Source organism: Maylandia zebra, linkage group LG4, assembly GCF_041146795.1.
Source record: "Maylandia zebra isolate NMK-2024a linkage group LG4, Mzebra_GT3a, whole genome shotgun sequence".
NCBI classification, from domain to species: domain Eukaryota; kingdom Metazoa; phylum Chordata; class Actinopteri; order Cichliformes; family Cichlidae; genus Maylandia; species Maylandia zebra.
This window is the reverse complement of record NC_135170.1, coordinates 22,118,363-22,145,995: the sequence shown is the minus strand read 5'-3', so window position 1 is coordinate 22,145,995 and position 27,633 is coordinate 22,118,363. Positions and strand designations below refer to the sequence as shown.

Below are 27,633 nucleotides of genomic sequence, written 5' to 3'. Positions count from 1 at the left end.
CATCATAGCAGAAAAGGAAAACCACAGAATTAGTTTGGTGAAAATGGAAAGGTTTAAACTGCAACTGTATCAAGATCAACAACCACAAATAACCATGTGCAGAATTAAAGCTTCCTTTCAGTTGTAAACTCTTCAGCCTTATAATTAACACAGTCTGCTGACTTGGACATATGCAGAATAGAAATTACATAGTTTCATTAGTTTCATTCATTAGAAATTCTGTTTCTATTTCTCACAAAGGCATTTTTTCTTTGTCTTTTTGCAGCCTGTGAGCCACTCCCATCCGCCCTGCAATAAAACCAGCCCTTCCTACTTTTCTCAACACTTGATTCTCAACACATACAAATCCCCTGATCGGCCGTGACAACTCCTTTGGGCTTCATCCATTCCAGCTTGAATTTGGACTTTGCCTTATTTTTGTTTTTACTACGTGTTACTGATTGGCACCTTGCTGCTGACTTCAAAGTTATCATGGTATTCACACACTAAAAACTATGTATTATTGAAAACTATAATTTTGAAAAAATAATTTACTAGAATTTATACATTTTATACAGTTATGGATTTGAAACTGTCTCCATTTTGCTAGGAAGAACAATACACAAGTCAGGAAATGGACAGTTTTGCAACTCAAGTAAGTTCAATGCAGTTTTATTCTGATTTCATATTATCTGTAACATAGATTACACATTCAAAATCTGAACATTTTACATGGTCTTGCCCTGAAGAGTTTTTTAAAGGAAACAGGACAAGGTAAGGCATGTTCAATTTAATTTGTCAGATGAGTGTGAGATTCCCTGGTATAACTCCATGGGTGGTAAAACCAAGAATAATGACTCTGTGTCATAAGAATAATGACACAGAGTCATAAGAATAATGTATTGAATATTGAAAATGAATTGGAGTTAAAAAGAAATACATCCTGAGAAATTATTTTGTCTGTATTTTTAATCTCAGTGTTTAAGTGATTACATAATGAGGAAATTAGACCGTGACCGTTTGGGTGTGGTAAAAAGAGGAACTGTCAGAAAAGAACACAACAGGAAATGTATAAATTTGATGATAGAATTTGGATTTCCTGCTCATTGTTTTCTGACCTAAACTGGAGTCGAGAAGAGGAAGTCAGGGAGCCCTGTACAGGGTTGCACAATTTCTTAAAGTTGGATTCCTTCCAGCCCAGGAGGAAGATGATTTTATCCGTGGCCAGGATGGTCTTTCTTCCTTTCCAAAACCCACTGCAAACAAAGTCGTAGATATTTAGCAACAGGATAGAGAGAGTACAGTATTGTAGGATGGTTAAGTATGAAGTGATTTTAAGTGTTGTAATTGAGCTGACCCTGCTAAAATCTTGCTTAAATAAAATTCCTATCTGCAGTTAAATTTGTGGACATTCGTTGTATGGTTCTCATCCAAGATTAAAAGGTTATACTTTGATAACAGTTTAGAGTTCTTATGGGTTATTCTAGTCAATTAATAAATAACACACCCTTGGGACCGTCTGTCCGGGTCTCTAAAATATACTTAGCAAATAACAAGTGCCATAGATCTAGATGAGAGCTGCCTTCAACATGTGGCTGTCAATTGGGTCTCACTAAGGGTTGCTGGTGGGTACCCAGAGTCAGAGGATGTGCAGGGTGGGCGCCTGGATTAAAGCAGTTAGAAGTTAAGCGAGTCCTCCTCACTGCCGTCTTAAACCAGTCTCAGTTCACCTAATAAAATACCCATAGTGATATAAAGACTCTGACCCGTTAGATGGAGAGTGGGTCCAGACCTCCTGTACAGGGGTAACTGAAGTCTAACAAATTTTAATACAGTTTTTACTGAAAAGCAAAAAGCTGATTTTATAAATTGAAAATCAGAATTTTGACAATTTCATCACAGATTGGATTGAAATTTTACATTTCAGAGCATGAGGTAGGGATTTATTAAACGCCTCACAATTTTTAAAGACTAATGTGTTTTTTCTATACTGTTTAAAAGTCAAATGTTTATGTTTGTCCTCAGGTTTTCCCATCCACATCTAATAAAGGTGAGATACATGTACAGTGTTAATTAGTTTTGTTGATCTAAAATTCATCCAAGTTTTCAAGGCAGTAATATTTTTGTTTGGACTAAATAAATCTGCTGACAACACGTTTCATTACTGAAAGTTTCAATGCATTCTTCTCTTTTTTTTTGTATTTTTAATATTTATTTATTATTTGTTGTCATCGTCGTCCTCGTTGTTGTTTTAAATCCACATAGGAAAGAGGAAGCCCAATCCTCAGGGCAAATCTAGCAAGCAGCCAGCAGCTAAACAACAGCGTGTGTCTACACCAGGAAAAAACTCAGGTATTTTAGTTTTTCTCTAAACCAGGGGTCTCAAACTCACGGCCCGCGGGCCATTTGCGGCCCACGTCACCTCTACTTGCATATTGATATGAAGAAATTGTTTTTTTTTTAATTATTATACGAAAAATGATTTAACACGACGGCAGAGCGTTACATGCTTGGCGCTTTAAGACTGTAGCCTCATGGGCGGTGTAGTCCTTGCTGCAGGGAGAACGTGTGGGACCGCCCCTCCCGCAGTGTGAGCTTGAGGGAGGGAGAAAAAGGAAAGTCTGATGAGTCTGATGAGTCCCAAAAAGAGTGCCTGATGAGCCCAGTAAGCTATTAAGACTCGACTGTACACTGTTTTCGTGTTTTCCTCCGAAACAATAAAGTTCTGCTGGAGCAGCCTTTCAGTGCCTCTTTCTGTCTCTCGCTAGCAAAGTTGACCCAGACAGTAAAGCTAGTTCCCAGCTACGAGCCCGACATGGAACCCAAAGTATAAGCCAGAGGTCTCCTTACCAAGGTTCGGAGCCGCGGACCTGGCCGAGGTAACAAGAGAGCGCAAACATGTTGAGAGCTGTGTTAGTTCAGTGAGAGGTTTATTTGGAAAGAAAACAATTTTCACTTGCAGTCGAAAACTAATGTGTATGCTTATACCTGCATTTTTATTTTGTTAAATACAAACAAAATTGTAGCAAAAGTGCTTCCATGTGTCTGGCCAGAAAGAGCTGTTTATTTGGTAGTTCAATGAAACTACTCTACTATACTGTACTATACTGCTGAGTGACTGTCTTCTGCTCGTCAAATACATTTCATTGCAATGTTGACCCTGTGCTAACTTGCATATGACAAATGAAACTTAAACTGAAAGGCTTCAGATAGTTAAGAGTGAGAAAAAAAATTCATTCATGTTTACAATTTTGTCTTGTTACACAATATTTGGAATTAAATAAAACAAACAAAACACTACATTTTAGGAAAATATTAGAGGGTGTTTTCGTGTTTGGTTTTTTGTACTACTTGGACACTAAAGTGGCCCTCCAATGAGATGACGGTACCAGAAGTGGCCCACGGCTCATTTGAGTTTGAGACCCCTGCTCTAAACAATGGCACCTCACATCTTCCACTGGTTTCTAATCTTTTACTTTTACATTGACAGAAGCAGTGATACTGCCTAATATTAAAGGCATTATGGAAGAGGTCACGGCAAGACTACAAGATCAAAATGAACTAAGTGCTTTCCTAAAGTGAGTATAAACTTGTGTATATTCTATGTTAGATGAATCATTCCCTAAGAGGTTGTTGTTACTTTGTTCAAAAGTTTCCCTGAAATTGGCAACAAAACAAAATAATAAAAAACAAACAAACAATAGAATAGCTGTAACACTTTATGTTTTAGTGGTAATCAAGTTTTATTCAATGACACCAGCATCTAGACTTTTCCCTTATAGAATAGTGATAAAATAAAAGATTTGAATTTATGTAACTTAATAAAAGCAAAGACTAGTAAGTGGAAAAACATTTCCCAAAACCCATGAGGCAAAACTAACTGAAATAGTGTAGAAATATTTAACAATATTGTGTGCAGTATTTGAAATTAAACATTTTAATATAGGGACATTAATTTGTAACGCAATAATAAATTAACAGTGAATGTTTTTACATATACTATGATACTATTTTTTTTTTTACAATGCTGAGCTCATACTACTGTATATCTCATTATTTTTGTAGTGTAGTGAATCTAATGTTTATTTTTGTGTGTTTGTTGTAGTTTTTCCAGTTCTCATTAAATCGAAACAGTTGAACATTGCAATAGGTGACTTACCCAGTGAGTTAAAACTGGATTTCACATGATTACGTTCTGAATAATTTTATGTAAGATATTTGTACATTAACAGTGATTTTACATTAATATGTTTTTGCATTTAAACAAAGAATGTCTATAAGTTAATTCAAGTAGAATGTTATATACTTTTTCATAAATAAAAACCAGTTTATAAGCAATTCTAACCCCAGGTCTGACACCTGCATAAGAAATATACTACACATATAGATATAAGTTATAGTATATTATATATAAATGTACCTGTCCACTGTTAATTACATTTCACGTGAAGGAAAGGGATCTCAAAGCAAAAGCATTCTCCAAACCTAATATAAAATTGTGTTGTGTTGGGTTTAACTCAACCCTGCTGGTAAACAGAAGCTGTTACTGAAAGCAGCCACACAGACACTAGTGTCCATTTCACTTGCAAGGGGAGCTTCACGGAGGGCAGTGTTGCCACTCACCTGTCCAAGCAACTCACACTCCTCTCCGTCCGGCTCACTGTTTTATTGACAACAGAGGTTAAACACAATTCAGTTAACCATGTGACAGTTTTAAGCAGGCATGTGTGTGTGAGCAAAGCATACACCTGTGTGCGTGCATGTGTGTGTGTGTGTGTGTGTGTGTGTGTGTGTGTGTGTGTGTGTGTGTGTGTGTGTGTGTGTGTGTGTGATGGACCGATCAGTGAAAGAAACTTAGGCACAGGTTAAAGTCCAAAGAAATTATTTTTTATTTAACCCAAAAAACATAATTGGTTAAATCATGCAAAAAGAATCAAAATCTTGGGCCCATAAAAGAGGTCAAAATAACAGAACTCTACTCAAAGTTGACAACTCAAACAAACTGACCTAACTTAACGAGACAAAGGGGAAACTTAAATAGTGGCTGATCAGCCCACAAAAACAGGAGAAGGGGTAAAACACACAAAACCTAACTAAACCAAACATAATGAACTCCAATTCCTCCCCATGGTCCTGAGTTATGGCGTGAACCAATTTGTAGTCTTCCTTTAAAGCTCGCTCCGCCCCTTTTCCACCTCTTGGCTCCTTAATCAAGGGACTGGAACAGCTGCAACTAAGGTAACTCAGAAAACAAAAAATTAATCATACATAACAGTGTAAACTAAAATGTGCGCACTTATTTTAGAATGCAGTGTTATGTGGATATGTGAATTAACTCTAAACCAAAACCAGTTATTTATTGTCCTGTAAATTAATTCCTATATTTAAAGAAAGACATGTGAATGCAATGTTACTTATAAGCCTCTACACTAACATGGTGGGTATTACCACTGTGTGGCTGTAAGTGCAGCCATCACAGTGTGTGTGTGTGTGTGTGTGTGTGTGTGTGTGTGTGTGTGTGTGTGTGTGTGTGTGTGTGTGTGTGTGTGTGTGTGAGACATCCTGACACCATACAAAGCATGATATTAATCTCTCCAGTTGCCCTCTTACAGAGTGTGTCATGCAGGAACAGCAGAAGTGAGCATCTCGCTAAACTATAAAAACAGGAACTTGCAACAGGTCATATCTCAAATGAACATTTAAAGGTGTGAAATCTTGCACTTTAATAGAAGAGAACACTCTGGTTTCTAAAGCTATAATGGAAAATTATAGCATTGAGACTGATCCTCAGTCTGCACAAAGCTACATTAGTATTTTAATCAGCACACATACAAGCAATGGAACTAAAGCTGATCTAGCTCTTTTTACATAATGACAACCATATTAAGACACATAAAAGTATGGTTGTATATATCTTAGCACAAATGACAATCTTAAATTATTAATTCTGACAGTTGTATAATATATATAGTGTATTCTTTTATCTATAGATAAAAAAAACATCAAGAAAAAACATGAAGAAGTCACAAGAAAAAGTTTAAACAAGGAACGTTTGTCCATCAAAATTATTTATTAATCAAATAGACAAAACACACCTTTAAAGTGGGAGTCACAAGTTTGTTTCCCACCTGGTATCCAGTAAGGGTCCTGGCTAGACCCCCTATGCTAAAAAACCAAGCCCCGGAATGGCGCGGCTACATTCGCAGCCTGTCCGCAGTTCGGACGTGAGCATTTAACTACATGTTGTACTCTCTACAATTATGTGACAAATAAAGTTTGTTTGTGTGTGTTTAAGTCCTGTTCTAACAAAAAAGACCACAAGTTGGTGGATACATTTTATTTCAGTCTAATGCCTCTATGGTTAAACATGAAGCTATCATCAGTAAAACTGACAATGTTTTTTTTAATTTTAAAAACTGTTACATAGAAACAGTTTCATTTCATATTTGAAGCCCTGTTTTATGGGCAAGAAACTACTACAGACAAACCACAGCACATAATATTTACATCACAGGTGTCGAACTCCAGGCCTCGAGGGCTGGTGTCCTGCAGGTTAGAGATCCTGCCCTTGGTCCAACACAAGTCTCCAGAGGCCTGAACTAATCATGTGATTCAGGTGTGTTGACCCAGGTTGAGATCTAAAACCTGCAGGACACCGGCCCTCGAGGCCTGGAGTTTGAAACCCCTGATTTACATCATTACAGTTAATTACTATTTTATTGCCATTATTACCAAATACAAATGAATTATTAATGATTATTTCAGCATTATAATGTGCTTATAGTATCCAAATAAAAAATTTAACATATAAATTTAATTACCTTATTGTTAACAGGCTATTAAGTAGGGATGGGTATCGAAAACCGGTTCTTGTTGAGAACCGGTTCCCACTGTTTCAATTCCTTGGAATCGTTTGCCATTTTTGCAAACGATTCCCTTATCGATTCATGACGTCACCACGTTGCGGGGCGTCATTTACCTGGCAGGAAACATGGCGCCTAAGCGGCTCAAACGCTCAAAAGTTTGATTATACTTTATGAGAACCGATGACAACAGGGCAACTTGCAAAGTAGATATTTCATTTAAGGGAGGAAACACTACGAATATGCAAACGCATTTGCTCACAAAACACGCGATGACACGCGTTTTTAATTCCGCTCCGGACTCGTGACTCTCAACCCAGCAGCAGCGCTAACGTTTGCACGTCCTCTCCCGTTAATGCGGCAGGTAAATAATCAACTAACAGTGCATATTATGTTAGCGCAATCTGCCTTATTACAAGACCTGCCATTACTGTACATGTAGGTGACCATGATGAGAGAGACAGACAGAGTCTGGCTGGCGCTCGCTGGCAGTTCTCGCTGCAGTCTACCGGTAGCGTCTCCTTTCAGGCCAGGATAGACTAATGTCACCGAGCAGTGTCTAAGTTTGTGGTCAAAGGCTTGCACCCATTTGCCACAGCAGATGCCCCCGATTTTTGGTAAGTGAATGTGTTTAATTGTGGGCAGGGACATTACTGGATATTCTTGTGTAATTGCCACAGAACAATTTATGTTATACTTTGTTATTGCTACAGAAGAATGTTGCAGCTTTAAGGCAGGGATGACTCCTGGAGTTGCTTTCTCACTGCATATGCTTTATTTCACAATCAGATCGATTCGATAACAAAAACATACAGCAGCTCCTCTCCTACTCCTAGCCCTTCGCTGCGGTGGAAAAAAGAACGACTTCAATCCCCTTCAAGGAACATACGTACAAAATAGTTTTCCTGATACACCAATGGGGCGTTCAATGCCATCTTGTAAATATGAGTACTCTGGCAGAGTAACAGTTCAAATGAAAAATACACCAGAACAAACAAGCAAACAAAAAAAGAAGTGTGGGGTACCTTTGAACCAATGAACAAAGTATAACAATTTATACTTTTTAACATAACCCGACCCCGTCAATATGTGATATGTCTCACAAGAATATTTATTTTATTATTTTACATTTACAATTTTTTTTTTCCTGGGGACCCTGTGACACCCCATTGAAGAGCCGTAGGCTGGATCTCTCAAGATCTCACTGTTGGGTTTGTAAGGCCACGTTACTCCTAAATTTCTATCTTGTTCAAAGAGAAGATATAAAACAAAGCTCTGAGCTAATCGACCTTAGTGTTCTCCTTTTTTAAAAAAAAAAAAAGAATCGATAAGAGAATCGATAAAGAATCGAATCGTTAAACAGAATCGAAAATGGAATCGGAATCGTTAAAATCTTATCAATACCCATCCCTACTACTAAGGCACTACTCCAAATTCCAAATACTGCACAGCTAATGCAATTTTACTTGTAGCAGTTTTTCATACTGTTACCAAAATATTTCTATACTATTACAAATTGTTTTTTTTCTCATGAACGTTTTTGCAATTGTTTTCACATTATAAGCATAGCTATTATTCTACTATATACATTTTAAAATTAGTTATTACATTGATATTTACATTTTTGATGTATTTATTTGATTTGATTAACCCATGTTTATTCTTGTTCTTTAGGAAAAAAATAACAGAATTGGACAAAGACAAGAGGGTACAAATCGGTGTTTTTGGTGAAACCGGGGCAGGAAAATCCTCTTTGATAAATGCAATCATTGATGAGGAAAATCTTTTGCCCTCTTCTGATGAATGTACCAGTGCATGCACCTCAGTCATCATAAAGGTGGAGGCCTCAGTGGACGACAAGTATCAGGCACTCATTGAGTTCCTTAAAACAGAGGTAAAGTCATATGTTTATTGTTACTTGGAGCTAATTAATATGCTAATCCAAGAGCCTCATTACGACTGCAAAAAGACAGTTTGTAGTTGCAATAAATTCTATTTAATAAAACCAGTGTTATTATTATTGTTGTTGTATTTTAGGAGTGGAACGATGAGTTGTGGTATTTGCTTCAGTCAGCTGGAGATAAAAACAATGAAGAAACAGCTGATGATGATGATGATGATGATGATGATGATGACAGTAATGATTACATTGAGAACAAACTGTCAGCACTGTACGGAGAAGAATGGAAAAAAAATTCATCTAAAGACCTAACGGAGAAAAAATGTTTCAGTGACATTCATGAACTTCTTAAGTCTGGGACGAAGACTTTCACATGTAAAACTGTAAGTCAAAAATTCTCTCTGTCTCTCTCTTTCTCTCTCTATCTATCTCTCTCCCTATAGTCAGATAACTGGAGGAATCACAGATAAAAATCATTTATAACATAGAACTCAGTTAGGAGGCTAATAAGCTAATAATCAGGTGAAGAACTGCCCCACGGACTACCTCTTAGGTATGCTGTCTTATTGAGGGGGATCCAATGCAACTGGGTGTATACCTCACCTCTGCCCTGAGAGCACACAGAGAAAATAAACCAGCAAACAAAAAATCCAAAAACAAACAAAAAACAACAGAGCCAGTTTCTATCTGCCCAAACCCTCAAAGTTAGTTATTAGATAATATGTATATATTTACTGTTCTTAAAGTAATTATTTTACCTTGTGCTTTAACTTGATTTTGTTTGGCTAGTACTAGCAATTTCATTTTCTGTTTTATTTTCTGTGACTTTTCATATATCTAATTTATTTTACTCCATTAATGTTCAGTGTTTTTTGACAGCTTTTTCTAAAATCACTTTTAAACATCACTTAATTTTACTTTGCTTTTGACTTCTAGAGTCTTGTGGATTAAACAGTTTAGAAATTATACTAAAAGTGTATATGCACATAAGAACCTATTTTTAAATCTCTACACAGCTAATCCAGCATGTCCAAATTAACACTGTCGGATTTGATTTCAACACTATTAAAGTGTCTATATGGGTCCACACCAGAGAGTGTTAATTTAACTCTTTTTGGAGAGTTGGTACGTTAACTCTGATTTAGTGTTAAACACCAAATCTGTCTGGAGTTGATAATTTAACACTTGGTGTTAAGAGTTTATATATTAACTCTCAAAGAGCATTTTAGTTTAACTACGTAAGAGTTATCTTCTAATTCATTCTAAAAAGCGGGAATTTTACTGTTCTGAACTTCTAGAAATTTCTTTTGGAAATAAACATTTACTAAAAAGATGCAATGGTTTTTGAAAAACATTTATTCTGAACTGTGCACCACAATTTCAAAACATTTTCTGAAAGATGTAACAGTATACATGTTCTCACTTTCATTAGAATTTTGTTTATCAAAAGGTCTGACATGGTAAATGCAAATAACAGCATTCTCATCACTTATTTCTTCAATACAATATGCATGTCCTTCATTCATCCCTTTGTGGAACTTCAGCGCACTTCTGCTCTCCCCCATATTCCATCTTCACAAGCATATCCTGTGCGGAGACCGAATAAAAATTAGTTGACACCAATTAATGGCACAAATAATCCAGTAAACAATTGCAGCACAGTAAAAAAAAAAAAGGAATCCTCTTTGAGCCATTACTTGTGTAAAGTATTTTCCCAAAAGACAAAGACACAGGCAACAGGTAATACTGAACTAAATGTAAAACCTCAACCTTTTTCATTTTTACCTAAACCGTGTGCACAAAACTCTGGAGGGATCTATGCTAACGTAGAACCCAGTCAGGTCGTCTGCTACTGCTGTTTGCTCGTTTTTTATTTTATTTTATGGGCGATCGTTTTCAGGCTTCAAGTAGCACCATTATACCAACATTTCACATTCTAGACATTGTTTTAGGTGTATTTGACCAAACGTTTGACTGAAAATTCACATGCAAGCTTTTTTCAAGGCTGTGGTATTTGCCCGCAAACAATACCTTTCAGCTAGCTAAAACAGAATATTATGCTATCAGCGAGCAACATGGCTAATGCCTTTCACACAGCTTTGTCTCAACTCCAAAGAGCCACAGAAGTAAAAGCTCATAATAACAATTGAAACAATCTTTGAAAAAATGACTTACCAAGCATGGCAAACAACTCAAATATGTAGAGCAAAATGTTCTGAAACGGCTTCACTTCAGCTTCGATTGGAGCCGTGCTGGGGGCGGAGTCTGTGAATTTACTCTGTTGGTGTCATAGCCCCTCTAAGAGTTCAGAGTTAAGAGGTCAAGAGTTAATGTTTCCATTTTAACACCTCCAGATTTGACAGAGAAACACTCATTTTTAACACTCGATTTTAACTACTATCATTTTACACCTCAGAGTTACATTAAAAGAATGTGACTCTGCTTAGAGTAAAATTAACTCTACTTTTGCAAGGAGACTATTAACACCAAAAAATCTAACACTTTTGAATTTGCTGTGTACTGTAATCAGACTGGTCAACCTCCCACAATAATCATGATATACCACACTGGCATTTGTTGAGTCTGTGTTTCCACAGGCCCCACTAGTTTAGAGACTTATTCCTCATGAAGAACGAAAACAACACAATACATCTTCAACCAGTCCTTTACTCGCTAACGAGGGAAGCTTGGTCAGTCCTTCTTGGTCCAAGTCCTTCAAAGAGCAGCCCTCCTCGTAGCCTTTTTATTTCCATTACAATTTACACAACATAACACGACACAAGCACCTCCCACTGTAAAACCTCCCTTGGTTACAAAGATAAGGCACTATGTGTGTGTGTATGTGTAAGCACGTGTGTGTGTGTCCTCCTGATCACAACTGTTTTTAACAACATCCTTGGTCATAAAGAGGGTAATCTCCCCCACACCCAATTTAAGGCTCAATTCCTGTATTGGTTCACCATACACAACACAGGTGAAGCCATAAAAGGGCAGGAAGCTTACCAAACATCAAACAGAACCTTCACATGGGATGTATCTGTGATAAAACACTACAGCTTCCCCCCCCCCCCCCCCCCCCCCCCAACCCTTAACAGGCTGGGGAGGGGGACAAAGGAATGTCGTTGATCACACAGTTTAAACTAAGACTTTACAAATTTAAGAAACACAATGACAACATTCAACAATTTGACTCTAACAGCATTAGAAAAGGAATGTTTATTAAGTGAAGATTTTTGTTTGACTGTTTTATTATTGGAAATTATCACTATGACGTTATCTTGACGATAGCATTGGCTGTGCAAAATCTGGTTTACTTCCTAGACAGGATATTTAAACAATTCAAGGTGATAAGTGTTGGGTTAAGTTACAGTGGTGCTCTGCATTTGGAAACTCATACTCAATTTCAGAAACTAAATCTTCATTACAATTAGTGCAGTACTTGATTATTGACATAGTTTCAGGACCTGTTGTTGAAAAATACTAACACTCTGACATTCTCTGGGATTTCTACAGGATTTCTAACCAGTTAGCCTGGTTATTGTGATGTTGAAGGGGCACTATACATTCATGTCTTTTTTTATTGCAGGCTATGGACTTATCTGGCAAACTTACCCCATACACAATGAATAGCCCTTTACCTTCTCAGAGCAAAAAAGGAAAGAGGTACTATTGGCCAATAGTGAAGTGTGTGACTGTCAAGGTGCCAAACAAGGATCTTCTCCAGCATGTCACACTTGTGGACCTTCCTGGAAGTGGTGACTGTAACAAGAGCAGAGATGAAATGTGGAAAAGGGTCATTTATTCACTTTTACTGCTTTGTTATCTTGAACCAGAAATGACATCTTGTCAAGAATTGATGATTAACGATTAATTGTTAATATGACTATTATTCCATTTCAGATTGTTGGTGATTGTTGCGTTGTGTGGATTGTGACTGAGATTAAAAGAGCAGCATCTCAAGAGACAGCCTGGAAAATCTTGAGCCGTGTCAGTAGGTTCATTGGAAATGGTGGCGAGTGCCAGCGTATTTGCTTTATTTGCTCCAAGTCTGATGTAACTGGAATTTCACATGGCCGGTAAGTAAATTAAGATGTCAAGAATTTAAAAAAAAAAAAAAAGAAGAAGAAGAAAAGAAATTAGATAGTAAAGCATGTTGTATCTAGGTGCAGGGTAATTCCTTAAAGATGAGACAAATCTCAAAAACATGAATATTAATACTGAGCAGACTCAGAGGCAGGTACAAGTTTAGCACATTTATTGAACCAGTGGGTGGAGAATTCCTTGGCAAGAAGAGAGTTAAGTTAGCAATGGCAGTGCAGGGAAACATTTCCTTAAAAAAATCTCAGAGAATGGATTACAAAGGGAAAGTTTGATTCAAAGAGAGTGACAGAGATATGCAACAGACTGTCTGGCTAACTGAGGGGAGCCCAGGACATAGAAAACAGAGATTTTTTGAGTTTGACTAACTGCAACAGACAGTCCACAGTACATAGATTGGAGGCAGGTGTACCAGCCAAGAGCTGACTGGGGTCATGCCACCAAAACCTCATAGTGGCCTTCCCATTACACTCAGTGAGAGAAAGAAAGACAAGGGTGAGGAACAGCTGGAGAGCAATGAGCGGTAAAAGAGAAAAAAGTGAAGAAAGAGGCATGGAGGCAGACAGTGGCATGATAGCCTTTGTACAGGGTCTATAAAGTTTTAGGAAAAATAGTATATCAATGACCAACAAGAATGTGCTGGCATTTCTCTCAGTGATTTAATGCTGGGTAACACACATGTATTCTTATAGTTTGCCAGGTGAAGTCCATAAACTCATAGTTAAAAGAAACACACAAGCCAAGGAACAAGTAAAGCAAAAAATAAAAAATAAGAAGGTGAGTTTTATAGGTAGAGTGAAAATCTAACCCAAAAACAATAGCAAGAAAGCTTTAAAATGTATTCAATTTTCTCCAGAAACCCTTCAGTGATAACTGTTTCGAAGTGTTCACAGTGAGCTCCCGTGAGTTCCTAGAAAAAGAGCATCTAGATCCAGAAGAAACTGGTAGGTGAAGTTCCCTGATATGAGCATGTACTAGACATAAAGCAGATATCAAATGCTGCTGTTGTAGTCTAGTTTAATTTCAAATAATGGCTATTTTTATTACAATTAATGTTAAAATGAATTATTCAATTATTATCAACAGAAATACCCAAACTTCAAAAACTTCTGAAAGAGCTCAACAACCTTCACTCAGAGACAAAAAATTATGTGTCTGGAGCTTTTACGATTCTGTCTCTGATTCAAGATGCCAAACACAAAAAAGCAGTAAGATACTCAAGTAATAAAATTCTTCTATTTGTATTACCTATCAAAAGCAAAGGTTAATAAGTGATATATATATATATATATATATATATATATATATATATATATATATATATATATATTTTTTTTTTTTTTTTTTTTTTTTTTTCACTGAAAGCTTTTGTATTTTTTATTTACTTTTTTCTAAAAGAACAAAACAAAAAACCTTAAAATAAGTTTACTGACACTGAATCTAGAACTGCATTTTCCATCAGGTATTGGCATTTATAATTTTGTTTTTCTATTATGTTTTTATTTTCAGGGTGATAAAAACGAAAATGTGTGTGCAGAACTTAAAAACACCCTGGGATGCAAATATGAACAAATCAAGAAAGAAATAGAAGAGGTCTACAAGACCTTTGAAAAATGCCTTAGCAAGGGGGTTGAAAACTCCAAAAAAGAAGATGAAAAAAAATTGACGAAGTTATTGGACGTATGTATTTATTTTAAAGACTGCATTAAAACTACTTATTTTGCCTTTCAAATGGCCTTATGTTCAGGAATTTGTTTTCTGTTTTGTTTCAGAAAGAGGATGGCCGTGGTTTTCACAGGACATTAAAGTCTGTTGTTTTGGGAGGTGGCGTCCACAAAACAAGGAAAGAAATAAACTTCAACGTGGAATTAGCTTCATGCCTGACTAACAGCATTGATGAAAAATTCAGCAAGATCTTCCCGTAAGAATCCTGTATATTTATACCTTCTTCAATTTCTTTTTATTAATGGAAAAGATGATCATAGTGTTAACAATGGTACTATAAATGGTAGATAATAATATGGTTTATTAAACTGTTACCCCTAATCCTAATTTTGAAGGGATCAACCCTTTTGAGGAAGCTCCCTACAGGGATCGTGACAAGACTCATAAAGAAACCAAAATTAAACAAAGGAAAATATCTACAGACAATAAGAATTAAGACAACAACTCAAAATTTGGTTTAAAACTGGGCACAAAATTTATACCTACGTGATGTACATTTATTCTTGATTCAAAGAAAATTAAAAAAATATATACATATCCATATTTATATATTGTTCAAGTGCCATGACTAACCTTGCCACCCATCCAACATGTGTTCTCTCCTCACTATACTGTTGTGCGTGACAGTACTTTTCCTGCCTGATTTATTTGGAGTTGTGATGATGATGATGGAAAGAATAATGCCTGTAACAACAATATGATTATTTTGGCACTTTTTTAAAATTTTCCCCTTGTTTTCTCTCCCATCAGGTGTGCCTCCTGGTCTGACACTATACGAATCAATCCTGCAGTTACATACAAGTAAATATACACTACACGCAAACACACATTTTAAGTTAAATTATTCTTATTTATCTAGTCTTATTTGCATTTAGTTTTGTTTAACCTCAAAGTCTTTGTCCATTTCTTTGGTGTTTAGCATACAAGTACAATACAAAAAACAGAAAAAAGAAGGACCTAATATGGGCTTAAAACTTGTCCATCTTTCAAGCATGGAGAAAAAACAAAATACTTACTAGTACTATTACACAAAAATATACATATACATTTGTTTTTTTTGTTTTTTGTGTCCCGTTTGGATCTTTAGCCATCAGAATTGTTGTCTTAAGGCCAAGAAAGATGCCAAGCGGATTTATTTTACCAAGTGGATCATCATGGCCTTGGCATATTGGTCCATTTGATTGACCTTTATTATAAGTATGAATTTATTTTATTTTCAGTTGCTACAAACGGGACAGACATGACTGGGGGATAGGACAGGGAGAAAGAATGAAAGAAAGAGAGGGAGAGAAAGAAAACCAAAGGGGAGAAGAGACGGTGAGAAGGGGGGGAAGAGAGAAAAAAAACAAAAAACAAACAAAACACCTGGATCACCTGTATGGAGAAAAAAAACAGAAGAGAAAGCAAACAACAAAGAGCAACATAATAAAAAAAACAGCACCATCACAATAAACTAGCTAGCAGTAGATAACAGTAGATACTAAATAATAAACGATATTGTGCAGCAACCAAGATAGACAGCGCACAATGTGCTTTGAGGCAGCAGCCAAGAAAGGTGTAGTCCGTGTCTGTGAACACCCGTGTGTACACCTGTGTGCACACCTGTGTGGATCAGCATGCTTGTATTCCGAAGGTTTCTCCATGTAACGATCTGCTAGGCAGTGTGGGGAGCCATAGCCCCGTCCACCAGGGTATGAAGCAGGTATGGAGGAGATCCAGGCCCCAGATATCCAGAGGCCCCAGCGTACAAGGACCCGAGGAGGACCACCAAAGGGGGGGGAACCGTGCCACCCTCCTGGGAAGAGCTGAGTAGAGCCCCAAAGGAGAGGTCACCCAGCAGCTACGAAGCAGAGGCCAGAGGGGGTTGTAGTGGCGTGCCCGCGGGCTCTGCCGGCAGCCAGCTGTGCCAGAGAGGACCGAGCTTCAGGCCCAGAGGCCTGAGGGCATCCCACCCCCCGGAAGGAGCCCAGACGGGCCACAGGCGCCTGGCCCCGCCAATTGGCCACCAGGAGTGAGCCGGTACATACATGAGCGCCCAGCCCCAGACGACAAGGACCACCAACACACCAACGTCTGAGGGCATCAGCCACCGGCAGGGAGTGTGGTGAGGGGAGATAGGCCTCCGTACTTTAGAGGGCCTGAGATGTACCCAGAGAGGTTGAGTCTAAGACCCAACCTGACATATAGACACAGACGAACAGGCACACGCGGACACAGACGTGCATTCCCACCCCATATGCACAACCAAATACTCGGCACTCACCCAACGTGTAGACAGACACAAATAGACACTGCACAGACAGTCGCACTCCCCAAACATACTCTATATCCCAGGTCCAGGTACCCCCGCCCTCAGAGGGGCAAGCCGCACCTAGACCCAGGAGATGTAACCCTTCTCTCTGGGGTGGAGGCAAGCGGACCACCTCCTTATCTGCAGTAGTAGGGAGGCCCCGCATCCCAGACCCCAGTCTGACAGCCAGCACCTCCTCCCAGCCCCCCAGCCCTGATGGCTAACAGAACCGGGGTGAGTGAAGACCTCAAACCTCCCTACGCCCGCTCATATGTAGTGTTGCTGTGTGCTTTTCTAAAGTGCATTTAAAACTCAGGAGAGCATGGTACTAGCTTCCTCTCAGAGAGCAGCACGGCTCTTCCCGAAAACCTTTAGTGTCTAAATGCATTTAAAATTGAGGGTAGGGCACCAGCGCCAGAGGTGGGTTGGAGTACACCGACCATCCTCTGGATGCTGTAAAACGTGCCCACCCCCAAGGCCCTATATGTATGTGTTATGTGAGAGTGTGAGTAATGTGGATGTCTAGGTTGCAGGATAAAATTGAGGCACAGGCGGTCAGAAGGGGACAGAGGGGGAGTGCCTCCCCTGCACCCTGGTGAGATACCTGCACCCCAAGCCCTGCGTGTGTGGGTGGGTGTGGTAGAGCGGGAATAGGGAGGCAGCTGAGGATGGGGAGGGAAGAAAGGGAGGGGCAAGTGGCCCCTCCCTGGGGCCAGCTCCCCCGCTGACCCCAGTAGGCACCCCCACACTCTGGAACCCACCAGGGCAAGGGGGCCCAGGCCCATCCGGACCAGGGCCCGCAGCTGCAGCACCGCCCAGCCCCACAGAGTCCGGGGCAGCCCACCCGACTCCACCCCAGAGAAAACTGCACCCACCCCGTCATCCAATCAACTCCCAAACTACACAAGACAATAGACACCCAGGTTGAGTTCATTCTCCACCTCTCCTATATCTCTCCCCCCACCTGCAGAGTGAGCTCCTGTAGTGAGGAGACCACCTGCAAGATATAACAACCTCCCCACCAGTTAGAGAGCCCCCTAGTAGGGCCGATGCACCAGAGGTCCCCTGCACTGGGGCTGAGCCCCTCTGCACCCACCCGCCCACTGCTCCGGCGACACAACAGCCAGGACCCAAGCTCCCAAGGCCCGGCCAGCACCCCAGACCGGGGGGTATACATTTGTATAAGTTACATCTTTTTTTTAATAAACATCTCAATACTGTCATTCTGAAGTGATTTAACATATTTCAGACCATTCAATGGATCCATTAGTGCATTTTCGCTTGGAACCGATTTACTGACTACTGAGTGCAAAGATCTAAAACTACAACTGGATTTTCTCAAGATGGAGGTAAAAGTCTAAACTCTCCTTTTAAACAGAATAGTCAACAGATGAACCTAAATACTCCCAAAATAGCCTTGATTTGTTTTTTGTTTGTTTTTTTTATTTTAATGATTTTTTAAACTCATTTTAATCCATTTTTATGTTTTTAAGGAAGAAAAAATTAAGGAGAAACTCAACGAAACCATCCGGATAGAAAAGAAAATGATCTACAACAGTCTGTTGGAGACAATTGAGACAAAGATGAAAGAATGCTATGAAGGTAAGAAAGGAGGTCAATGTATCACTACTTAAACATTTCATAATATACTCTCGGAAGTAATTATTTGACTTTTTACTTGTAAGTTTTTTTTTAATTACAATAAAATGAACTACCTATATTTTATATCAGTTTCATTATAATGTAGAGAGACAGAATATCAACCACAAATCCATGAAAAAATAAAATAACATAAAATTTGTAAATTGATTTGCATGTCATTCAATGAAATATGTGTTTAATCCCCAAGCCAAACATCACTTATTAAGGAACCTTTGTTGGCAAGCACAGCGGTAAGACATCTTCTCAACTCACCTTTAATGAAACTCCTTAAATCCTCTACATTTCTTGACTGCAGCTTGGGAACTCCAAGCTTCAGGTTTTAGTCCAAGAGTTTTCTGTACATTATCCCATCTGTTCATTGCCTTCTTAGTGTAGTGAAGCTGTACTGTACCCTTAGCAGAAAAACAGCCCCAAAGTACAATGTTTCTACTGCCATGCCTGACTGTGGGTCATACTCAACGCTTCTCTTCCTCCAAACATGATAGGTTGAATTTAATGCCAACGAGCTCTATTTTGGTTTTATCTGACCACAGCATATTCTCCCAAGTATTCTCTGATTCATTTAGATGTTCACTGGCAAATTTGAGATGGGCCTGTGCATATGTCTTCTAGAGCTGGAGGGCCTTGTGAGCACTGCAAGACTTCAGTCCATTACACCTTAGTGTGTTACTAATGCTGTTCTTGGTGACTATGGTCCCAAAGCTTCCATCAACATGTGCCTCTGCAGTTTTGGGCTGGTGCACCAGGCAAGATTTTGCATGGAGCTTCAGAGTGAGCGTGGTTAATGGCCGTTTTATATTTCTTTCATTTCTGAAAAACTTCAGCAGGGCAGCCAGGATCCAAGTGGTCCCAAATGCAGATACAGACAGAGGCACTGAGTTAGACTTAATGACAAAGCTTTAATAACAATCAGAACATTTTTACTTAGAGTTCTGGACATGAACCACGAACTATGGTGGGAGTCAGGTGCTTGATGTTGTGAACATGAAGTGGGAGCTATAGAGGGCTCGTTTGGTACCGGGCCGCAAGACTTGAGGCTCAGGTGTGAAATGTATGGTTTTCAGGGTTTTTATCGGTTTTCAGCGTTATTTTGTTATCGTTTTGATCGGTTACTCGGTTTTCCTGGGTCTTTTCACGTGTGTTATGAATAAATCTTCTTTTTTTCGGTACCGGTACTAGTTTTATTTTGTTGTATTTATCCGCGACACCTTAAAGGCCGGTCCGTGAAAATATTGTCGGGCATAAACCGGTCCGTGGCGCTAAAAAGGTTGGGGACCGCTGATCTAAATCACTGCAACAGAGGGACAATGAGTTTTCCAGAAACATTACCAGCCCAACACTAATGCAGGTTGGCAGCCGATCTGGCAAAGACTTGTTGAGTGCGCTGGTCTTAAGTAAAGGCAACTAATTCACCATCAGGTGTGGACAATAGGCAGGATGATGAGGTGGAGACTAGAGATGGCACGATACCAGTATCATAAATTTGGATATCTACCGATATGAATCCGATGTAGTGTATTTTATAATCAATAAAACTGTACTTTTAAATATCTTGCTGCAAGTTCATACTTAAGTTTTAAAAAACAAAACACTTAAGCTATTCTGTTATACCTGTATGCGAAAAATACACGCAAAATATTTCATAGTCCAGCGATACTGATCAATCTAATAAACTTAAACCTACACCATCCTCCCTATTGTGGTATTCTAAAGAGTACTTAGCAGAAATATTAACCAACCCAACTAACAGGGTTGCCAACTCCCATAGGGGAAAACATAAGGAACCACCCCCCACCTCATGATGTTTAATCAACGTAATCAATTTTAATTTAATGCATGTGCATTATTTTTCTACAATAATTAAATAGATTCAACATCTTTCTTCAACAGAATTGCAGACTGCACAGATGGTACCTTCCCAAGGGAAAAAGTATTATAGCTTACTAGGGTGTACATTAGATTTAATAGTTATTACGTTACTATATACTATAATGGACTTATATACATTTTACATCAGATTAAAACTTTGGTTGTAAGATTCATGTAATTATTTATGAAAAGCTAGACATATTAAAGAGAATAAGAAAGAAAAGTATGTCTTTGTGCCCCCCTTTCCCTGTTAATACCCTACCTGGCCCCCTGGCAAAACTTTGCTATATCCGCCCCTGCACAGTTACCAGCCATAAGCTACGTAGAAAATTATCCTGGTGTAGAAAGTAGTATTAAATAAATTCTAACAACAGTTTATCAAGCTTAAACATGCTGCTGTTGTTTATCCGCTGGTTTCCTCTTTCTGGGGCAAAGTGGGCGATATACAAACAAGAAAGACAGGACTTGCGACAGAATTGCCAATCAGCTTATCATTGATCAGTTTCATGATTGAAGTAGCAGCAGGAGAGGGGAGGGGAGAGAAAAAAAAGACAGTCGCTCTTGATATTGGCTGTTAAGCTTAACATGGCTTTACAAACATTCAGAGATAAACTTACACACTTGCTTTACTTCTCCAGGATAGTTTTCTCTGAGATGAAATGCCATGATTTGGAATCGCATAGCGAGGCTCCAAATGCTCCACCAGACCGCCGACAGGTCTCGCACGCCACAGGTGCTCTGTAATGTGATGCATACTGCTCCGACGTGCTAAGGTCATGAGCTGGGTTACGCCATGTCGCAAGTTTTGTGAGATGTTTCTGTGATTGTTAATGGATCGGATTAAATTTTTTATCTCTGTCCGATATTCAATCCAGTAATTTAAGTTCGTATCGGGCCAATACTGATACGTAATATCGGATCGGTCCATCCATAGTGGAGACCACAGCTTAGTGAAAAAACACATCCTCTCACCCGAACCATGATAGTCACCTTCCCACCGAGCTTCTCGCTGACCTCCTTGTAGCTCGTTCCAGCTGTGTGCAGGCCTACAATCTTGTCCCAGATGTCCTTTGACCGCTCTTTGGTCTTGTCCATAGGAACGGAGAAAGTGGAATAGAAAAAATTGATTCTGTGGACAGGTGTGCTTAACAGAGGTGGAAAGAGTACTAAAATATTTTACTCAAGTAAAAGTACTATTACTTTGCTGAAATTTTACTCAAGTACAAGTAAAATTATCTGTCTAAAAATTTACTCAAGTAGAAGTAAAAAGTAGCTCATTTAAAATGTACTCAGAGTAAAAGTTACATAGTTACTTTTTTGTCAGCAGGAGGACAGCCTCTTCTGAGTAGGGATGGGTATTGATAAGATTTTCACGATTGATTCTGTTTAATGATTCGATTCTTTATCGATTCTCTTATCGATTCTTTTTAAAAAAGGAGAACACTAAGGTCGATTAGCTTAGAACTTTGTTTTATATCTTCTCTTTGAACAAGATAGAAATGTAGGCGTAACATGGCCTTACAAACCCAGCAGTGAGATCTTAAGAGATCCAGCCTATGGCTCTTCAATGTGGTGTCACAGGGACCCCGGGGAAAAAAATTGTAAATGTAAAATAATAAAATAAATATTCTTCTGTAGCAATAACAAAGTATAACATAAATTATTCTGTAGCAATTACACAAGAATATCCAGTAATGTCCCTGCCTACAATTAAACACATTCACTTACCGAAAATCGGGGGCATCTGCTGTGGCAAATGGGTGCAAGCCTTTGACCACAAACTGAGTCACTGCTTGGTAACATTAGTCTATCCTGGCTTGAAAGGAGATGCTACCGGTAGACTGCAGCGAGAACTGCCAGCGAGCGCCAGCCAGACTCTGTCTCTCTCATCATGGTCACCTAAACGCACAGTAATGGCAGATAAGGCAGATCGCACTAACATAATATGCACTGTTAGTTGATTATTTACCTGCCGCATTAACGGGAGAGGACGTGCAAACGTTACCGCTGCTGCTGGGTTGAGATTCACGAGTCCGGAGCGGAATTAAAAACACGACATTCATTTAAGGTTATCACGTGTTTTGTGAGCAAATTCTTTTGCATATTCGTAGTGTTTCCTCCCTTAAATGAAGTATCTACTTTGCAAGTATTGCAAGTTGCCCTGTTGTCATCCATTCTTGTAAAGTATAACCAAACTTTTTAGCGTTTGAGCCGCCATGTTTCCTGCCAGGTAAATGACGCTCCGCAACGTGGTGACGTCATTCAGGGCGACTGGAATCGATAAGGGAATCGTTTGCAAAAATGGCAAACAATTCCAAGGAATTGAAACAGTGGGAACCGGTTCTCAACAAGAACCGGTTTTCGATACCCATCCCTACTTCTGAGTAGTGCAAAAAAGACAATGGGATAAATCTCAAAGTAGTTGTTTTTTAATTAAAAGAAAAACTTTACAAATTAAAGTGCACTGGCAGTTAAACTGCAAGTCTATACATCAAAATGGATAATGGTCACCAAACCAACCAACCTGTCAAAACCATATAATTCTTTTACATGAGAATGTGTTCTAAACTGTCAAATAAGAGAACAAGTACTGAATTGAGCTGTACGGCAGCTGCTATAAAAATGTGTTTTAATTTTTTAAACTTGGCCCTGCTCTGTTAATTTTGAGGAGCAATTCAATTCAATTCAATAAAACTTTATTGATCCTGAAGGTTGACCCCGAAGGAAATTGGGTTAAGGCTGCTGACCTTTGCCAGCGCAATCTTACTCTTCTGACCATACATACATTACACAAACATCACATGGGGAAGACAGATCAGAGAGGTATAACAATGGAAAATGCACAACATGAGGAAAAATAAGGAGAAAAAAATAACTCCCCCCAGACTGAGCTCCAACAGGGAGATCAGTTTGAGAACAGAAAAAAACACCTCTGTGCACATAGCACATGTTATTCTTTTGCCTGCAGTGTGAACATGTGTGGGTTGAGTAAGAAAGTAGCCGCTTCTGTCTTCTGTCTAATTTAACTATTTTTTTAAAATAAATTATTATTATTAACAAACAGGAAAAATGTAAGTAAACACATTTTCTTTTGGCAATTTACCAATCCAGTAAAAAAAATTTAAGTTGCGTGGACAACAACGTGCCCAATAACAGCTTATGTCTTAACTTAATGTGATTAACTTGAGGACAGCCTTTTTGCTAAAATAAATGTACAAGTTTCATTTAACTTACCTCTACATGCTTGCGCAGGTTTGATGTGGAATTTTTAAAAGCTGCTAACTCAGTCTCTCTGGGCAAACACAGCTTACACTGCATAATAAAGCTGTTGCCTTTCTTGCACTTGAAGCCGAAATGGTCCCTTAAATACGGCCAGGGGTTCACATCGGTTTCTTCGAGTTCAGGGTCAGCAGAATTCGACAGGGTTTCTTTTTTCGCTGGATCCGTACCACCGATGTCAGACTCCATCTTTATCGTGACCCAACGCCAGTTTGTTCTATTACCCATCATTCCCTGCAGTATTTCCGAAGCGCAATGTTGGGGTTTTTTTTTTGTTCTTTTAATTTACTCAGTAACAGGTGTGATTGAAAATGTAGCGAAGTACAATACTTTTTAAAAAAATATACTTAAGTAAAAGTAAAATTACCGACTTGAAAAATGACTTTAAAAAGTATAAATACACAAAAAAACTACTCAATTACAGTAACGCAAGTAAATGTAATTCGTTACTTTCCACCTTTGGTGCTTAATATACATAATGAGTTAAGATCAAAAGTATTTGCAATTGATTAATTATAATCTGTATGCAACATGCACCAGATCTGGCTGGGTTTTAGGGAATCAAATACCCATTTCACTCGATGGCATCCAAATCAATTTAGATGTTTTATATAATGTGGGGGTTTTTTCTAGATTTGTGATTGATATTCTGTCTTTCCACTAAAATTAAACAGTCATACAATTAGAGACTGTTAATTTCTTTTATTCATTCAGCAGAGAATGAAATAATTATTTCTTCTTAATGTATTCACCTTGATTGTGTATAGACATTTTACTTGATTTTTTCTCTCATTGTAGAAGCATCGAGATTTAGCAAAAAAGACAATGAATATTTACAATAAACAAATAAATAAATAAACAATCATGATGATTCCTATAGTTATTCTGGCCCAATTTTATATCGTTGTAGAGGCAGCAAAATGTGGTGGAAATGGCCAATTACACAATATGAAGACCATTATCAAGAGCCATGTACGCTCAAATAAGGAAATGTATGAGGAAGCAAAAAATGCCATGTTGGAGAAGGTGGATGCTTTAAAGGTTTGTCACATTTTAAAATGTATGTTATGTAGTCGTTGCTATTTTTTCCTGTTCTATTTTTGTCTTGTTTTATTTTCTTTCTGGCTGTTTTTGACCTGTTAGTCTCTGCTGAAAGCAATAAATTTTTGATGTTCAATTAGAGCACCATCCTGGAGGAGCTGGAGAAAGCCATGACAGAATCCATTGAATTTTCTCTCAGGACTGACAACAACTCACTCCCAGGTAAACAGAATATGTTAAAGTAAATAATTATTACTGAGCATTAACTATCTCCACATCGTTAACGATAAATATATATACAGAATGATAATGCTTTATTTTGTTTTAACCTTTATCTATTTATTTTTTTAGATGTTTCAGAAGAGCTAGAGAAAGTGACAAAACATCATGATGAACTTTTAAGCAGTCAACATTAAAAAATGTAACTGGGTAAATACTGATAAAATGTTTTTGTGCTAAATAATGTGAACTGATCCACCCAGCAGTTGCTCTAAATCCATGGTGTATATACGGCTCCATTTTAGTGAAGCTGACTTTTTGTGAAGAACACAAAAACAACACTAGTGTGAACATTTTTTATGAACACTTCTTAGGCAAATTTTAGGGGGATTTTACTGTTTGTCCTCAATGGCTGAGCATTTATCTCTCTGATTATTTCAAAAAATTATTTCTGATATTTCAGGTCACCCGTGATATCTTCAGTCACATTTTTCAAGTTGTTTTGTGTTCTCTCTTTGAATGTTATGCTGATGCTTACTTTTGACTTTCAATCAAGTCTTTACATCTGAAGTCATTAGCCGTTTCCTGATACAAACTGTGCTTCAGGTCCAATTCATTAAGGCACTTGTGTTTTAACATGTTTTCATGCTTTGTATCTTGTTCTATTTAATCTGAACAAACCCCTGAAAAAAGTCGATGGTCATTGTTGCCGTCTCTGGGTTTTATTAGCCCTATTCATCGGCAGCACTTTTTAAAACCTTATGATATAACTACAGCCCAACCCATGCAGCAGTGCATTAATGACTAACCTCGTATTGTGGATGGATTATCTCAGCTGTTCTCCTGACTGAAGTTTGGTCAGTTTACAACATCCTGCCATGCAATTGCATTTGTCCCGAACCATCGGGAACCCTCGCGTTAATTTTTAGCGAGTGGAAGAAGGTTAGTGTTCATCCTCCAGCTTCACTGTGCTAATGTTTTTATAGTATGCTAACCATAGCTGTGTAGCTAGCCACCACGTAGCACAGGGGTGTCAAACTCAAATACACAGTGGGCCAAAATTCAAAACTGGAACAAGGTCGCGGGCTAACATTAATATTTATTGTAAAAAAAAATCTTCCTCCAGATTTAAGAATGAATCTCTTCTTATGGACTCAAACAAGTTTTGCTGAAAAACTTAATATGGAACAAGCAAAGCTTAATACTAAACAATATATATATTAGCTGTATAATACCAGTAGGCCAGCTTTAATAATAATTTGGTATGGCTTCACGGGCCAAATGTAACTAGGCTGCGGGCCAAATTTGGCCCGCGGGCCAGAGTTTGACACCTATGACGTAGCACATCATCATATACCAGCTATCCCAACTTCAGTAACGCTATAAAGGTCACTAATGTTTAGTTTTCTGTCTTGATTTATGTCGGAAGTGGTAGCAGAGCTCTACGTTTTAATTTTTCAGAAATCCCTCAGTCAGAATATGGTATAACTTCTTTAGGTTGAAACTAGTGAGCTAACTTCGAACTTCCTGTTATCTTCAAACTCTGTTAAACTTCATAAATGCTGTTTTCATGGATGTCTGGATGTTAAACTGCTTTGTCATACTTAGTAGAGCAGCCACACTGATAATTTTAGTAAAGATGAAAGAATATAGACAGTTTTAACTCTCAGTATTGCCGCAGTGTTTGTTTGGACCCAGAAACAGGGTTCATATGCCATCGCTTAACAACACAGTTTCATATAAAGACATATTTAGATAGTAATTCAAACCAGCAGTGGCAAGGTTTTAATCATAAAGAACTAAAACAAAATGGAAATACTGTATCTAAAATCTGATTGCTTTTTTGCTTTTGTAGTGGTAGTAGCTTTTTAATTAGTTGTGGACTTGAGGTAGATAGAAAATTAGAGAGAAATGAAAAGGTAAAAGGATTACGATGCAAACATTCTTGGTTCATGTCAACCAGGGATATTTGCATTGTATTTCTGTTGTGGTTTTAATTTTAAGGGTCTAAACCAAAAGAAGATCCAGAGCTTCATGATTTTAATTATTTCATTTACTTCCTATACTGTGTTTAAATATGTTATGTTTAGTTTTGCTTCATTAGGTGGGTACTTTTTTTTTTTAGGTATTTGGATTTAACCTTGTGAACAAGAATGACAATTTCAATTTGTAATACAAATATATCTTTTCTGCAATACAGACTTTGAGTATCATATGATTAATAAAACGGTAGCAAATAACTACTATCAACTTTTACTTAAGCTACAATATCATTTTGAATTTTGTTGTTACTAATCTATACTAATTCTAAATGTATGCATGTGCTTCGTTTTTGTATTGCTGTTATAATAAAATATAACTTGAGTTTAAAAGCATGTGTAGTCACAAGAACCGTTTTTTCTAATCCCATGAACATGAAAAAGGCATGTTTTATATTCATGCAAAAACATCCTTGTTGTAATGTAGTGGAAAGTGGCATGGTGGAATAATAGAGAGAATCTCCCAACAAACATTGGATGCATTATTTTCTATTTTAATTATTGCAAGCTTTTGTTTTTTGTGTGAGATATAGGCTACACCCATGTGGGAGTGGACATTTCACTCTAGTCTAGCTGCCAGCTATTTGAAGATGAATACAGGGAGTAGTTGATTGGTGATGATTTCAGCTCTTCTATTTAAAGGGGAGAGAAAAGAAGATTCAAGAGAGA

General features: G+C 38.1%; 1 protein-coding gene across 5 annotated transcripts; it reads left to right on the top strand.

Moving 5' to 3' along the window:
• The first annotated feature begins 334 nt into the window (after positions 1–334).
• LOC143418372 (nuclear GTPase SLIP-GC-like) lies at positions 335–27,297 on the top strand. Of its 5 annotated transcripts, none has more exons than XR_013098356.1 (20): positions 335–474; positions 590–634; positions 2,005–2,029; positions 2,245–2,331; positions 3,470–3,557; positions 8,517–8,736; positions 8,880–9,125; positions 12,329–12,535; positions 12,643–12,818; positions 13,533–13,617; positions 13,697–13,784; positions 13,927–14,048; positions 14,350–14,520; positions 14,613–14,761; positions 15,316–15,366; positions 18,105–18,204; positions 18,349–18,457; positions 18,705–18,747; positions 24,576–24,706; positions 24,847–24,928. XR_013098356.1 is itself a non-coding variant. In XM_076883171.1 (20 exons), exons 1-20 carry the CDS (start codon positions 472–474, stop codon positions 25,120–25,122), a joined length of 2,250 nt encoding a protein of 749 aa, XP_076739286.1. In that variant the 5' UTR covers positions 335–471; the 3' UTR covers positions 25,123–27,297. The 5 variants fall into 5 exon arrangements, 2 of the variants coding, with proteins under 2 accessions (XP_076739286.1, XP_076739287.1); XM_076883171.1 differs by lacking the exon at positions 18,705–18,747 and adding an exon at positions 25,058–27,297; XM_076883172.1 differs by lacking the exon at positions 18,705–18,747 and adding an exon at positions 25,058–27,297 and having other exon boundaries at positions 343–474; positions 558–634.
• Positions 27,298–27,633: the final 336 nt, after the last annotated feature.

Coding starts and splice junctions, on each gene's coding strand:
- LOC143418372 (XM_076883171.1), top strand. Junction 635..2,004: donor TGGACAGTTTTGCAACTCAA/GTAAGTTCAATG, acceptor GTTTGTCCTCAG/GTTTTCCCATCCACATCTAA. Junction 12,819..13,532: donor ACTGGAATTTCACATGGCCG/GTAAGTAAATTA, acceptor GTATTCTTATAG/TTTGCCAGGTGAAGTCCATA.